General features: G+C 49.5%; 1 protein-coding gene across 1 annotated transcript in view; it reads left to right on the top strand.

The window, feature by feature from the left end:
* The window catches only part of LACTBL1 (lactamase beta like 1), a 458,138-nt gene that overhangs the window by 307,015 nt on the left and 134,060 nt on the right, over positions 1-17,063 (top strand). Inside the window, exon 3 of the mRNA XM_086920206.1 lies at positions 12,658-12,767. Coding sequence (XP_086776332.1) covers positions 12,658-12,767 — 110 coding nt within the window. The remainder of the gene's footprint in view (positions 1-12,657; positions 12,768-17,063) is intronic.

Raw genomic sequence — 17,063 nt, 5'->3', positions numbered from 1 at the left:
CAAAGTGAGAGGTACCCCTTAAAAGGATCAAGGGTAATGAGGTTACAGTACCTAAGAAAGATAAATCCCCTCGATCTAGCTAAATATAATGGCACATATATCTATCAGTCATAAGATAACAACAACCATATAAAGAAAACTTCTGTTTTATTTGATAGTCACGGTTATTTCAAAATCGAATTAAAAACACATAATTATACACAATATAATAAAACAATTACAAAAAGATACAATTCAAACTCATACATCTAAGATTATGACCCGCATAATCACCAAAAAGACAGAGACATGTAAGACGTTGAATTTGTGCAATGCAATTGGTACACTCAAAATCCTAACTCTCCCCTTAGTATCACACAATACTTAAGTCTGTGATTATACTGAAGTGCTGGACTTGTGAGTTGTGCAAAAGAAGTGTGTCGACCCGTTTCGATGGAAGACAATGATAACACCATCTTTTTCAAGTCAAATCTTTTTCTCTGTCATATAGGCAAGGTCATGTGCAAGTTTTTGCACCTACAATAAATATACACAGTATTAGTACAACCAAAGATTGATAGTAATTTACAACACATTACATTTTACATCATTTTTTACATAGAGATTGTATAACAAATGACCAATTAATCCTTATTGCATCTTATATAGAACTGGTCCGTTGTTCGGCTTATCTAAATATCTATCAGCTGGATACATGCAAGTCCTATTCCTGTACATGTACATCGTAGAAAGGAAGCACCATGAGTCGACACAAACCAGTAGTCTATTCTCGTATGTATGTTATTGGGGGCCGAATAGTGAGTAAACCCTCCCAGCGTTGGGTGTCTATTTCGCCAGATGTCAGTCAAGTCCAGATTGGTGAGCTGTGTAGTCAGAGCCCGCGCAAAGGCCGACGGGAGTCACGTCTGGCCATCCGATCTATCTAACCCGGGGGCCTTGTCAAATTGAAATCCCCACCCCAACAAACCAGCTTATCAGCATGCGAGGTAATCTTTGCAGCTAGATCAATGTAAAAGTAAGGAACGTCAAAGTTGGGGCCATAAGTATTCACAACGCACATGTCTACGCCTTTTCTGTAGCAGCCAGTAATTGCGTATCACCCACCACTGTCCGTAACCAGCGGGACCCACCTTAGGGAGGTCTTCGGATTGAACCATGTGAGGACACCCCTAGCGTCTGAAGTAAACCCTGTCGCATGGACGTTGCCCCCAAGTCCCTCGGTATCTAAGAATAGGACTGTCTAGCGGGAGGTGTGTTTCCTGCAAGATCGCAATGTCAATCCTATGTCTGGCTAAGTACTGCAGAATTTTCCGCAGTTTGCGGTGGTCATTTGGACCCCGGAAATTCCAGGTCAGGAACCGTAAAGTGTCAGGAGATTCGTCCTCAACTGTCATTGCATCTGCCATGGTGAGTGTGTGTGGTCCATCATAAACATGCTAATTCTGTACATAGTGAAGACATTTGTCACAGTCATGGATGTTCGCATAGCACACTTTTCTGCCTTAAGCAATAGAACCTGCCCCAAACATCGAAAAATATCAATTCCATTAACACCCCCTTCCTGAACCCCCACCCACGCCTGCCCGACCCCAACTAGGCCACGTACATCCGTCCGCCCCACAAGACACATCCCAGCCCCCCTTATCAACCCCAATACACAAACATTCAAAATCCAATACCCCAAACAGCACAACCCGTCCCCCCATCCCCCCTGTACGTACATAGGGATTCAGTGATTGTCACACGAGGGCAGAGGTAGCCTGCAATTACAATTTGCAATCAGCAAAAACAGACACTTAACAGCACCCTCCGTAACCCCCACGTCCCAATAAAGATAATAAAGAACAATTTAAGAGTTGCAAAAATCCTTCGCTATCAGGATAGAATGCAGAAACTGTAGGATACTGGGTTCCCCCAACAAAAGCCAAGCGTGCTCCCCATAATGAGCGAGACATCACCAGCACAACAACCAGAATGAAAGTCAGACCCAGTGGAGCAGGTGAGCAAAATATATCGCTACAGGGGTTTAAGAAAGCAACCAGATTGTTATAGTCATAAGGATACATGAAGAGTGATCGCTGTCGCCATAGGTCGCAGCTGCCAGTCCAATAGTAGAATCCTCCAACTGATAGTCTCCCAGAGAAAATAATACTTGACATTTGCCCCATCACCCCCGCACCCACCTAAACATTCATACAACATGTATCAGGGGTCGTGCAGCTTATCTGTAGTACTCCATTCATTCCTGCTCCTCCAGAGAACCTTCCGCCGAGACCTCACCATCATTCCTCGGTGATTGTTTCTCCCTCTGCCAGTCCCTTACATCCTTTAGCAATGCCTTAGGGTCTGAAAAGATCATGGACCTCCCCTGCCTGTTAACGCGGAGCTTTGCTGGATATAGCATTGCATAATCAGCTCCCAGTTCTTTTAGTTGGCGCTTTATAGGAGCAAACTGCTTTCTGGCCTCCTGCACCCGTGCCGTGAAATTCGGGTACAAGTACAGTACAGAGCCCTCGTACTGCAATGGTTGCTTGTCCCTGGCTAGTCTCAAAGCCACATTGTGATCTTGATAATTTAGCAGTTTGGCAATTATGGGGCGGGGGCCCCCGGCTTAGGTTGTGGACCCAACGAGCGGTGGGCTCTCCCAACGCTGTGTCGCCAAGCAATTTCTTCAGCAGGCCCTCGACAAATAGCTCTGTGTTGCCAGTGTGCGTGGTCTCCGGAAGGCCTGTGATGTGGAGGTTGCACCGACGAGAGCGGGCCTCCAAGTCCTCGGTTTTGTCAAGGAGGGATTGCATGGCTCTGCCAATCTGCTTGTTCTCCATGTCTAGCGTGGTCTGAGCCTCCTCTACTTCAGTTCGTCGGCGCTCCAACACATCTATCCGTTCCGCATGCTTGTCGAGCCGTTCAGCCAAATGGTGCATGCGGTATGTGAGTGCATCAATTTTCGTGCCCAGGGTAGCCAGCCCCCCCTGTAGGTTCTTCTCCATTGCAAGGAGTATCCCACGCAAGTCCTGTTTTTGCGCCTCCACTGCTGCGTCGTGGTCCGCCGTGCTGCCGCCCCATCGTCCTCTGTCGTCTTGGGTCCTCTGGGGCCAAATGAGAGCTTAGATTGCGTTCGATCCGAGCGCCCCATGCCAACGGCCAGTGCACACCCTCAGTGCAGGAATAAGGCCTCGGTCACACAGCACCGCAAAGCAGTCCAGCGCACCCGGGCCTCACTGCCAATGCACCCTCGCAAGGATTCGCTAATGTATCCAGTACCGGGCTCCTGTGGGAGTAGTATTTCAAGTGCGAGCAATCAGAGTAGGCCTACTCCAGGGGCAGTGGACCAGTCAACCAGGGAGAACACGTGGCCCAGCGCCGGCAGCACACCCTGCGCCGGAAAAGTTCAATGGGTAAGGCAGAGTGAATAGAGATCTGTAACTCCAGGCAGCCAGTGTAGGGACCCAAATTTAAGAAGCATATGACCAAGGCACAGATCCAAGCAACACTGCAGGAATCGCCAATATATGCGCAACCGGCCCGTTCAGAAAAGTGAAAGACCGTGTGGATGATCTAAATGGACCTCGCTCCAATGCGCACTCAGTCAGTAGCGTCTACTGGTGGTTCACCGGCAAGGCCGAAAGATCACGCCAAACGACCTCAATGGGGAAGGAAGATGGCGGCCTCGAGTCCCCAGGTAGTGCGAATCTGCCGCCCAGATTCAGTGGGGGAATCAGCAACAGTCCGGGAGAGTGCGTCCCCCAATGCACCCCACGACAGTAGGTAGCTCCGTCAGTTAGTCCTGTGCACCATAAGGGAACCTCCCCCCGGCAACCACTGCAGTCGAAAGCGAGGCCCCCACAAACAGCGCTCCCAGTGGGGTCAGCAGCACCGATTATGACCTTGAGGTAGGTTTCATCGGGGGGAAGGGGGTAGGAAGACCCGATGGTCAGTGCCCCCGCAGTCACTGTTCCACCCCCCCCCCCTTTGCAGCCGACGCAGCACATCGCACCTCCCGGGCTCTCTGGATCAAATTCCGCCATCCTTGGCGCCTTCAGGGCCTGCAGCGGCAGGGGTCTCGTCACCCACCGCGGGGCTCGTCAAAATTCAGGCCGCGGCTTCGCTAGGCCCGTTCCACGCCCCGGCCATCACCTGCAGCTCTTAGCTCACCGGGCAGCACACCGGGGTCAAAAGCAAAATATCGCGCCCCCCAGCCTCACCACTCGCTCAGGCACCGCAGGACGAGGCAATTGCAGCGCAACTTCTCAGGATATGTGAAGGATCGTGCAATGGGACGGAGGAGCTTCGAACTCAGGCGGGCATCTCGGTTGCCGGCTAGCTCCGCCCCCCACATTAGGTGAAGATTAAAAACAGTGCAGAGGCAGTATAAAGAAAAATATATGTATATTATCTACTGGCTGTCGGCAGTAGATAGTTATAGTTAGGACCTAGTTAGGACCTACTTAGGACCTAGTGGCCCGCTCCGGTCAGCTCCTATCTTAAAATTTTGGGGTGATTCGGCAAGCGGAGGCTGAGAAAAAAGGGGGGTCCCAAAATGTGTTTTCGCCATGTTAATTCCCATAGGAAACTTTAGACACAGCTACAACTCGAATTGCTGAATGGAATTACACCAACTTTGGCAAAAAGGTAGCCCTTGGTTCAGAAAGAACTATTTTTGTTAAATGTTGTAAATCACTTCAGTAGTTCTGTCATATAGATATATATTGCCTGCATGCTGTGTTCTGTTAGCATGAGCTTTTAAAGAGTTTAAACGCCATTTTACCTTTCTGCTGCTTCTGCACACGACACAGAGCTATTGCTTTAGCTTTGAGCCTAGTAGAATGTTTTGATTCATGCGGGAATAATATGAAGTTACTCTGATATCAGCCTTGCTTGGCGAGCTGTGTCTGTACAGTGAGTGCAGAAACCTTCAAGGATATCTCAACACAGTGGTTGTTGTGAGGTCTGATCTTCGCACGTTCCTAGACATAGCATACATGCAGCTGCGGCCAAGTTCTGGCTTTAGGCGCGTTTTATATTGCTTTGCACAAGAGCATACAAACACACTTGATGGTGCTTCGCATGCACAGAGCTGGTGGAAGATGATGTGATCCCTTACCACTAGGATCTTGAGGTATGGGGCCGCCCTGCTAAAACCCAAAGAAACATTCTTAGATATAATAAAATATACTAGCTAGGGAGGGTGAGAATTAGATGTTGTTATACCCTATTCGTTTTAGCATAATACCATGCTTTCACCCTTTGTGTTCTATACTAGAGACTATGCTGATTACTTTGTTTCTTATAATATGTTTGCTTGTACTAGCTAAGATACTGCGTTTGAGAACACTGCATTAGTGAATAAATATTTCAAATATGCACGTGTCCTCTTTTACTCCTTGTTCTGGATTGGAATGATTGTATAACGAAAGAGTGTTCGTGTGTTCCGCGTTACCTGAGGTGTACTAAGTCCATGTTCTGGTTTGTCTAAGCATTGGGAGTTTTGTGATATCCAATGAGACACTGTAGCTAGTTTGGTAGGGGATTTTGTGTACTAAGGTGAGTTTTGGCACACCCTAATTCACTGAGGTTCCAAGTCTCTATGCACAGTTCTGTATGAGCACGAAATCCCTGCGACAGTACATGAGAAAGTAAAAAAAAGTGGTCAAAAAATTCATTTCTCATAGGAAACTTTAGACACGGCTACAGCTTGAACTGCTGAACGGAATTACACCAAATTTGGAATAAAGGTTGCCCTTGCCTCAGAAAGAACTCTGTTTCTTAAATGGTGTAAATCCCTTCAGTAGCTGCTGAGAAAATCCAAACTAAAAATATCGATATATAGAGGCACGGTTGATCTGCGCACCCTGCCGATCACGAGCTGCATTCTAATTGGCTGTCAACACTCCCAACCAGGAAGTGTTGGCAGCCCTCTTGTGCCTTGGTAACCGAGGCACAAGAAAACAGAAAAACAAAGGCATAAAACAAGAAAAGGGGGCAGGGTAGAAACACCCTGACCCCCTAGGCCTGCTCAGGGGGTCCCACAAGGACCCCCAGGGCCAAATAAAAGCATTTTTTTAAAAAGAAAATCAGCAAAGTCACATGAGGATCCACGGATCCGGCTGAGAAAATTTAAAAAACAAAGCGTGGGCTCCCGCGCTTCGTTAATATTTAGCCTCCGGGTGGGCCAGGTCACTGGGCAGTGGAAAAAAAACACTGCCCCGGTTACCGCCACCTCCCCGGGGCAAGATAAATGAGTTGCGGAGGGGCACGCAGCCCCCCGCAGGCCCGGGGACCGCCGCCCTGGGGCTTCTTTTTTAATCTATGGGGGGCCTCCAAGGGCCCCCCAAGCCCCGGGACCGCCACCCAAAGGGGGCTTTAAAATATTTGCGGGGCTGATAACCTGTGCCCCCCACACACCCCGGGGACCGCCACCTCCCCGGGGCACTAAATATTCAAATTTGGGGGTCCTTTACGGGCCCTCCTCCCGTGGCCAATTTGGGCCCCTGGGACCCCATCCCAAGGGCATGACCAAATTCACTTTTTTTATTATTATGGCGTGGGCTGTGTGCCCCCCTCCTCAGTTCATTTATGGCCCCGGGGACCCCATCCCCCGGGGCCGGCCTTTGCGTTTTTACATTTTTTAAATTATTATTGGGGAGTGGGCCGCGTGGCCCTCCTCCCTGGCCACTTCCGGTCCCGGGAACCCCATCCCCCTGGGCCTGGCCTCTCCGTTGGGGACCATGGGGGGAGCCCCAATCCCCCCATGGTCCCGCAGGCTCCCCGCCTCCTGCGGGAGCCGGCATTGCTTTTCCACATGGGGAGCTTCTGACATGCAGCTCCCCTTGTGGAAAAGCAATCTGGTTTGGATTTTGGAAGAGAGAGCAGGTTCCCTGCACTCTCTTCCAAAACCCAAACCACAGTTTGCTATGATAGGGTGGGAGCCTCGCAATAGCAAACAGCAGTGTCCTGGGGGTGGGCGCCAGGATGTAGGGGTTCAAGGGGGCCTGGTTCCTTCTGTATAGTTCCCCGTATAGCGTTTTTTTCATAAAAGTGCCAAGTGTAGTAGGGGTGTGTTTAATCTTGTCCCATTTTTTCATTTTAGCGGTCTCCTCTGTGTCAAGCTGTCAGCTACCAAGAAGCCAGAGGAGACGAGTTGTGTTCCCCAAGACCTTGGGTTCCCTTGTTTTGTTACCCACCTTCTCCTGGTGTCGTGTTCTACACCGTCCGTTTTGATTGCGGGTGTTGGGGGTCACGGTGAGGGCAGAGGATTGGGACGTTCTTCACTCCTGCGGTGTTGGGCCGGTCGGCATCGGAACAGAAAACCAAGCCCACTAAGTAATACACCGCCCGAGTGAAGAATGGTTGAGGAGGCAGCAGGGGGGGCTTCTTCGATGCAGGAAATTATGCAGGCTTTAGCGCACATGCAGGGTGAATTCCAATCCCTGCGTCAGGAGAATCAGGAGTTACGGGGGACACTGAGTGAGGTGAAGAGAAGAGGGAGGGATCCCTCAGTTAAGGCTAGGCCCCCATTGATTCAACCAGCCACATTTAAATATGAGAGGAGTGGGGGGCAGAGTGGGTCTCCTTCTCCTTTGTCCGTTACAGTGAACTCTCCCGTGCCAGTGCCTCTGGCAGCTCCAGAGAAGTTTTCCGGGGATAGTAGCAGATATGCTATATTTATGAACCAGTGTCATTTGCACTTCATGTGTCGACCAACCGCTTTTCCTGACGACACTACTAAAGTAGCGTTTGTGATCTCATATCTTTCGGGTACTGCAGCTAGTTGGGCGGTCCCCTTAGTGGAAAACAATGACGCTGTGTTGAATAGTTTCCCGGCCTTTAAGAACCAGATGCATAGTCTGTTTGCTAAGCATGCTTTCATGCAGGCAAGTGATGTTGAATTGTTAAAGCTACGGCAGGGTAAGCAGGATCTTTTGGGTTATGTGGCTACTCTCAACCGCCTAGTAGCAGAGACACAATGGCCCATGGCAAAAAGAACCTCTTTGTTTTATCAGGGCTTGTGCGAGGACTTAAAAGATATGGTCTCTCAGGTTGTAGACCCCCCTGAAGATTATGTTGAGTTTGTCGATTTGGTTGTCTTGGTGGAAGTCTCTGGCCCATGATGTACAGGTATTTGTGGCCTCATGCCCGGTGTGTGCTGTTAGTAAGTCCTCGCACATGTCTCCATCTGGGTTGTTGCACCCATTGCCAGTGCCTCCTTCCCCTTGGCATACGGTCAGTGTGGACTTTGTGACCGATTTGCCGCTTGGTTCAGGGTTTACGGCCATTTTAGTTGTTGTGGACTTATTCACTAAAATGGCTCACTTCGTTCCCTTGCCAGGGTTACCCACATCTAGAGAATTGGCTGATGTGTTTATGGCCCAAGTGATCCGACTGCATGGGGTTCCTACTGCCATCGTTTCAGATAGAGGGGCACAGTTTGTTTCACATTTTTGGACTGCCCTGTGTCGGTCATTAAAGATGGAAGTACGTTTGTCAACAGCTTACCATCCACAAAGCAACGGGCAAACAGAACGTACCAATTAAACAATGGAGCAGTATTTGCGCTGTTTGCTAACGTCACTGACGGGTAGTTGGGTACAAGCCCTTCTTGTGGCTGAGTTCGCATATAATAACTGCATGCACTCAGCTTTAGGCATGTCACCATTTTATTGTTCGATGGGGTTCCATCCCAAGACAATTCCAATTCAGCCATCTGAGAGGGTACCAGCAGTGGATTCCCTGAGTAGGGGTTTGATTTAAATCTGGAAGAAAGCCCACCAGCAATTATTTGAGTCCAAGAAAGCCATGAAAGTATAGGCAGACAGGCATAGACGGCCAGCTCCTCTGTATGCAGTTGGGGATAGGGTTTGGCTATCAACAAAGAATCTGAAGTTGCCAGGACCAAGGAAATTACAGCCTCGGTTTGTAGGTCCCTTTCCTGTCCAGAAGGTGATGAATCCAGTTGCGATCAGGTTGGCTTTACCGGCTGAGTATGGTATTCATCCTGTATTTCACACCTCTTTGTTGAAGCCATACGTCACCACTTCTCAAGAGTTGCCACCTCCTCCTCCCGTTTTAATAGATGATAACGTGGAGTATGAGGTTAAAACTGTTTTGAATTCCAAGCGGATGAAGGGACGGCTGTATTACCTAATTGACTGGAAGGGTTACCGCCCAGAGGACCGTTCTTGGGTTCCGGCGAGTAGGGTTCATGCTGCCCGGTTAGTTCGTCTGTTTCATCGCCTACATCCTGGGAAGCCAAGGCCTGTAGGGAGGCTTTCGGGAGGGGGTACTGTTGGGGTTCAAGGGGGCCTGGTTCCTTCTGTATAGTTCCCCGTACAGCGTTTTTTTCATAAAAGTGCCAAGTGCTTATGCGAATTTATGGACGCTCCCTAGGGCTCGCTTTAAAAGGGGGCTGCCAACAGGAAACAGGTGCTTGGTTTCTTCATTGGTCCCTTGCCGTGTGATTCCTGTTCCTGTGGTTCTACCTTGTTTCCCTTCCTTCGAGTTCTGTTCCAGCGGTCTTTTCTAGTGCTAGGTTTCGATCCCCTTTTTCCCCTGTTCCCCTGTTTTCCTATTCCCTTGCGCATTACTGAACCCTTTTTGGGGACCTGTTTTTGATCTTCGGTGACGTTCTGGGATTCGCGGCTGCATTTCCTTTGAGTTGTAACGTCCCGTTATTATCTGTGTTTGGGTGGTTTCATGAAGGAGCTGAATAACGGCCGTTTTTGCGCTACCTTCGTGTTCTTTTTAGATACCAGGGTTTTTTGGGTGTCTTTCGTATTCCCTTGATACCATTTTTCCCCTGTCCCTTTTTGTCCTAGGAATTGTGAATTCCACCCCCTTTGTCATTCTCGGTGTTTCCCGAGGGGGCGTGGTTGGTCTGGGGTTACGCAAGAAACAACCAATACGATTGCAGTAGAAGAATTCCTGTTTCATATCAAGCCACTCCTGTTTGTTATCTGGGGTAAGCAGGGAGGTCGGTGGTTCGTGTGTGTACTTGACACTGGTAATAGTAGTAGGGGTGTGTTTAATCTTGTCCCCTTTTTTCATTTTAGCGGTCTCGTCTGTGTCAAGCTGTCAGCTACCAAGAAGCCAGAGGAGACGAGTTGTGTTCCCCAAGACCTTGGGTTCCCTTGTTTTGTTACCCACCTTCTCCCGGTGTCATGTTCTCCACCATCCGTTTCGATTGTGGGTGTTGGGGGTCACGGTGAGGGCAGAGGATTGGGACGTTCTTCACTCCTGCGGTGTTGGGCCGGTCGGCATCGGAACACAGGACACTGCAGGAGCCGGCCCTGGGGGTGGCGGTCCCATGGGCCATCTCTGGCTCCAGGAGGGGGGCCGTGCGGTCCCTCTCCCAACATTGACAAAGCCCTGGGGGGTTACTGGAGGTACCTGGTGGGTAAGTTGGACCCCAGGGACCCTCAGCATTAAAGGGGACTTAATCACTCAACTTAAAATGCACTACAGGCATGTTTGCACAGTGGTAAAGGGAGGGGGCGGGGCCTAAGGTGACATGTGTGCAAACATGCCCTGTGGGGCGTTTTAAGTTGGATAATTCGTTCCTCTTCAATCCTGAAGGCCCCTGGGGGCCAACTAGTCCATCAGGTACCTCCAAAAAGTGCCAGAGGCTTGCGTTGCGGAGATGTGGTCTAGGCCATGCCCCTTTTTACACCTCTCTGCAATGCAGCTCTGTGGCCCTTACTGGAGGTACCTGGTGGGCTAGTTGGATCCCAGGGACCCTCAGGATTCAAGGGGACTTAATCCCCCAACTTAGGGGGTCATTAGGATCGCGGACGGACTTGCGTCCGTCCGCGACCCCAGAGCAGGAGGGAACCTCCGCATGGCATGCGGAGCTCCCTCCTGTGCAATTAGGATGTGACCGCAAGGGTTGCGGTCACATCCTCTACTTTAAACAATGCGGCGGGTGGAGCTTCAAGCTGCACCCGCCGCAATGTTAAAAATGCACGCATTGCATTTGCATGCAGTAAGAGGCAGGCACCGCGCAGTGCCTGCCACTTTCTGCATGCAAATGCAGGGGGGTACCATAGGTACCCCCCATGTGCACCCCCCACGCCCCCTTCACCTAGGGGGCCCGCAGTATAGTTCCGTATGCTTTTCCACGGCGGAAAACCCGCCGCGGAAAAGCATAATTTACAGGCCATCCTAATATGGTGTACGGTGTCTGGAAGACACCGTCACCATATTAGAGCTTTTCCGCCGCAGTTGTAAGCCGACCGCGGCGGAAAAGTTGCGGACGGAAACCAGGACCCACCAGTCATCCTAATGTGGCGGTGGGCTTTGGTCAGTCCGCTGCGGTTTTTCTGCATCCTCTGGGCCTGCGGTGCCTTCCGCCGGCCCCGAGGATGCGGAAAAACCGCAATCATAATGACCCCCTTAGTGTCTGTTCCACTCCACAGGAAACTATGGGGCATATTACCTAGAAGTGCGTTAGAAAACAGACAACGCACATTTACATATCGCCGGCTATCGCCGGATTTTTTCGCCGTGATAGCGCGCAATTATCAATGCGCATCACGTAGGCGAAATGAAATCCGTCGATAATCGGTGATATGGCACATTAGCGCATGAAAAAAACGTTTTTTCATGCGCTAATGTGTGCATTGATAATATGGGGGGGTGGAATCAGCGTTATGATCCACACCCCCATGTTATCAATGCCCTAACACCTGGTCAGAGCAGGCGTTGGGAGACCTGCGATAAACGAGTTTATCGCAGGTCTGCCTCTCCCAATGCCTGCCTTGGTAATAGGGTGTTCCCACCTCCAACCACATTTTACATGTGGTTGGACGTGTGAACGCCCACTTTGCATGTCATTAGTGATGTTTGTCGCCGACATGCAAAGTGGGCTTGAGCCAGGCGTTAAAATGCCCTTGTGGATAGGGCTCTAGAAGTATCACCGCTATCTCAGCACAATTCGCCGAAAAAGCGGCGATACTTCCCCTTACTAATATGCCCCTATATTTTCAGTTCCACAATAGCACAATACCCCTCAAAGTGTTTACGTCTGGATGATCTGGCAAAGGAGACATCTGTTGTCCGCCCTGTAATTTCCTAAAAGAGAGTATTTCCTCACGTATTCTTTGCCTGTCCATTTATATATTCCCTCGTCATATTTGGCTTGCACCCATATGCAGGCTATTAGGAGTACATACCCACCAGGAAACCCTGCGTAGTCTTAGACTGGATCCTCGCCCAGTTGTAGTCATTTCTATCTCTAAATTCTTGAATGCCCTGTGGGGGCTCCACAGCAAAGCTCTTTATCTCTCTCTTATATTATTTTAGCCAAGTGTATTGTTACTCTGCAGGCTTCTATTACTGTTGTTTGTTAATACCTTGATATAATTTTAACATTTTTTATCACACATAATTGTGTACATTTGTATTATTTTAGACAACCAATGAATGTATTCATGAATTATTGTATTCTTCTTTATTAGTCACATTATCTGCAGTATTGTATGTATTTTTATCTTTCGACTCATTTTATTGGTGAATTCCTTAAGTGTGTCTTATTAATGTTATGTACTTTTAACTGTTTGTACTTTTATGCCCCTGGAGGTTGAATAAAGTGATCTGACAAATTAAAGTTTGATTTTTGTATCAATTCATCTGATGAGACAATCTATGGTACATTTCCGACAGGTCCATTGCTGGCAGATGCAAACTCTGAACAGGTGACAATGTGCCCTCGATATCCTGAGCCTGTTCCCCTGGCTCACCCAATACCAGTGTTGAAAGAGGCCCTTGAAAAGGTCAGTACTTAGTTACTCCTGTTTATATAGTATAATAACAGTGTTACTGTAGCACCTAATAGTAATTTCTAATCAACAATCTGAGTTAAATGAAAATAAATAATTAGTTGTACAATGTTCCATAAGTGGGAAAATTGTCATATATTTTTATAGTGCTTTGTCAACAAATGAATATAAAAAAATGGCCGTTATATTTTCAATTACTATTGAAAGATACATATTCTCCACATTTCAATTAGAAAAAATGGGAGATGATCTGTTTAACCACTTGCCTCTATGCTCTTGCTCCATAATATTTCCATAGTAATTTTGTTAAATCTCTCTTCTTCGTTTTTAACAGTTTTTTTTTGATTGTGTGGCCTGTTACTATGCATGCTGTCCTTTGCTAGAAATATATTTTTTACATCAGAAAAATTTAAAACAATATTTTCAGCAGTTTACCTCCGAAATGCTTCTGGAAGAAAACTATAGTCCTACCTCATTGACATTCTTCCTCAATGCTTTTCTACAGAACGTCCTTCTGAAGTCATGCTATTAAAGAATGTGATTGCTCCTGAATAATTTAGGCTGACAGCAGATAATTATATAATATATATCACTGTTCCCACATTTTTGTGTTTTAATGTTGCTAACATTGGTATTCTGAAATATCTATTTTTGCCACCAGGCTGGCCCCACACATGACGGGTTTGGTACACAGGGACCAGGCCGGGTTTATACCCACGAGGAGCACGGCGCTGAATATTCGCCGCCTAGTGGGGATAATGGACGCCATCTTGGACGGGGAGGGAGCTCCGGCGGTCCTGTCCGTGGACATCGAGAAGGCCTTTGATAGTTTAGAATGGTCTTTCCTGGATGGAGTGTTAGAGAGGTTTGGCATGGGCGAGGGGTTCCGCAGGTGTACGAGGGTCTTATATACCTCGGCGACGGCGAGGGTGCGTTTGGGCGGTCTGGTGTCTGCGGCGTACCCGGTGGGCAGGGGCACGCGACAGGGGTGCTCCCTATCCCCCCTATTGTTTGCTCTGGCGATGGAACCGTTGGCGGTCCATGCGAGGTCGGGTGACAGGTACGCGGGGATAGCCAGCGGCGGGCAGTGGCATTATATATCGCTATATGCGGATGACCTGCTCCTGTACCTCGCTGACACGGCGCGGGCATTGGAAGGAGCGATGGAACTGTTGTCGGAGTTTGGCCGGCTATCAGGCCTTAAGGTCAATTGGGCGAAGACTTGTGTGTTTCCGCTGAGAGCGGGATCGCCCGACCCCGGCGGCGATTTGGACGTGGGCTGGGAGCCATCTTGTTTCACCTATCTGGGAGTCCGCATCTACCACGCGACTGCGGACCTATTGGAGGGCAACATTGGTCGATGTGTCCGGGCACTGAGGGGCAGCTTGTCCTTCTGGTCGACCCTCCCGCTGACGGTTCTGGGTAGGATCGCACTTTTAAAAATGGTGGCACTCCCCCGCTTCCTTTACTATTTCCGGACGCTGCCTGTCTGGATTCCTCAGGGGGTCTTTAGAGACCTGAGGTCAATGATTATCGGCTTCCTATGGGGGCATGGTCGCCGTAGAGTGGCCCTGAGCACGCTACTTCGCCCCAAGATCGAAGGGGGCATGGCTGTGCCCGATTTCGAGCTGTATTATCTGGCGGCGCAGTTGCAGGTCCTTACGCAGAACGTGGCTAGGGTGTTTCGGGGTCCAGAGGAGGACCGGGATTGGGGGATACAACGCCACGTACTGTCCTATATTATCATGCAACAGAGGCTCGAGTTGCGGGGCCTCACTATGGAGGAACGGACACTCCGGCTGTGCTGGCAGAGGAGCCTTCGGAGAGCGAAGGCGTCGCGGCCTTATGCACCGGAGATCCCGATCGGCATGCTGACGGCCTTGCCGCACGGGGGAGATTGGTCCCCATTGCTGGACTGGGAAGAGGCGGGTCTACAGGTAGTGGGCGACCTATACATAGACGGGGCTTTGGCACCGTTCGAAGCGCTCTGGGACCAGTTTGGGCTGCCCGACGGGAGGTTCCTCCTGCACGCGGCGGTGGTGGCTGCCACACAGAAGCACTGGAAAGGGGGGCTCATGGAACCGACAACGACTATGGCGTGCCAGTATGTGGTGATGGCGGCAGGTACGTTCAAAGCTGTGACGTGCCTCCATAATAGGATGCTGAATGAGGGACTGGAACCGCTCCAGGGGCTCAAGACTAAATGGGAGGAGAGTGTGGGCCGGCCCATACCGGACACGGCATGGGGCCACATCCTGCGGCGCACGTGGAAGGGCACGAGAAATGCGCGCTTTCAGCAAGTACATTTCTATGTGCTCCATAGGGCCTACTTAACCCCTGAGAAATTACAGCGGTACTTTCAGGTACCGGATGCCCGATGCCCCCGGTGTTCGTCTCTGGGAGCGGACATGGACCATTTGTTTTGGGGGTGCTCGCACTTGGAGGCCTACTGGGCGGAGGTAGGGGACCTCCTGAACGAAGTGACTGACAGGGAGGTGGAATTCGATATGGCGGCATGCCTGCTGCTCTGGTTCCCGCACACCAAACACACCAAGGTGACGAGCAAATTCATTGATCTGGGCCTGATATTGGCGCAAAGGGAAATATCGTGGCATTGGAAGTCCAGGGGGGGACCCTCACTGCGTAGATGGAAGAATGAATTGCTGCGGTGGTCTGACTGCGAGAGTGTGCTCCGGATGAACCAGGCCGTTAAGATGGGGACTGAGAAGGCATTGGATGCGGCGCGTGCATGGGAGTTAGTGGTGCAGGCCTTGCGTGATTCTTTGGTGGAGGATGAGGACAGTGAGAATTAGGCCAGTGGACACCGCGGGGCAAACACAAAAAGTATCATAACACGCACTGTAGTGGATCCATCCAACTCGTCGGGACGAGACATACACCTTAGCAGTTGCCAGGGGGGGGGGGCTTTGGGGGGGTTGGTTAATGGGAGTTTGGGGTGGGTTGGACGTCAATAGATGGTGGCCCCCCAGGGCACCTTGGAATCTAATAGGATGGTGGGGTACTGCGTGGAGTGAGGAATGGCTGGGGGGAGCGGCCAGGCACGATAGACTTACTGCACTTGGGGCAGGTCCCAACATGGGCGGTACCACTGCTTACCACTAGAATGGCTGACGGGAGCGATGTTGAGGGTGGGGGGGTAAAAGCAGATACGTAAAACGACATATCAACCATGGACCCTATGGGACGTGCACCGTAATGTTTTCCTATTGAGTGGAGTATTATGCCGCCCGGCCTCCGGGATGCGGGCTGAATGGCTGTGTACGATTTGTGTTTTATTATTGAACGAGGGGATGTCACGAGTGAACTGGCTGACTAATTGTATCCTGTGGTTTATAACTCTGCAATAAAAATATATTTAAAAAAAAAAAAGTTATAATATTCCTGACCATTTAAAATGTAAATATATGAATCCTAAAATACATACATTGTTCATTAAACATATTAAAAGGATCATACAAAGATATAACACTATTTCCTAAATGTAATAAACAGTCATGAAAAAAAGTAAAACTAGTACCATATAAAACTATAGAATAAACATAAAATAAAGTGAAACTCCCACAAACAATGTGTCAATTGCTTAAATAAAAGGGGTGACATTTATTATTCGAATTCTAGTCCACAAACTTGAGGGAATGCATTAAATGGGAGCTAAGTTTACTATTCTAACTTAAACCTAGAAACTTTGGAGAAAGTGCCTGAATTTGGGAGAGGACTTAGATTTGCTTTTACATCTACAGTCACACCAAGGGGCCGATTCCGAATCGGGAAAAAAAGCGTCCGTCCGAATTGTATCCGGAGCCGTCTCCCTACGAATCGTACACGTCCATCCGAATTGCGTAGTACGATCCGTATCTCGTCAATTCATCCGAATAGTCGTGAACCGTAGAAATTGCAAGGCTGAAACTGTACGTCACGGACCCTCACAGAGAACCGTACGATTCGTAAGCATGCTGTACGACTCGACGAGTACGATTTGTACCGGGGTGTAAGGACGCGATTCGTACGGTCCACGTCAGGTAAGGGCGATTCGTGCGGAAAACCACACATTCACATACACACCGTACGGTGCGTACACCCCATGTCTTTAGCGGTACGGTGTGTACCCCTGCGATCATGGGGTGTACGCACCGTACCCCATGATCGCAGGGTGTACATACTGTACATCTATTGCGGCTTGTGCGCAAGGATTCTAAGATGGCCGCCAGTGTTGCCAAATCGGTTGCCGGTCTAGTTGTTTGCCGGTAAACAACCGCAGCTGTTGTCGCG

Source organism: Lissotriton vulgaris, chromosome 5 (assembly GCF_964263255.1).
Source record: "Lissotriton vulgaris chromosome 5, aLisVul1.2, whole genome shotgun sequence".
NCBI lineage: Eukaryota > Metazoa > Chordata > Amphibia > Caudata > Salamandridae > Lissotriton > Lissotriton vulgaris.
Note: the sequence above shows the minus strand (reverse complement) of the source record. Positions and strands in the feature narration are given on the sequence as shown.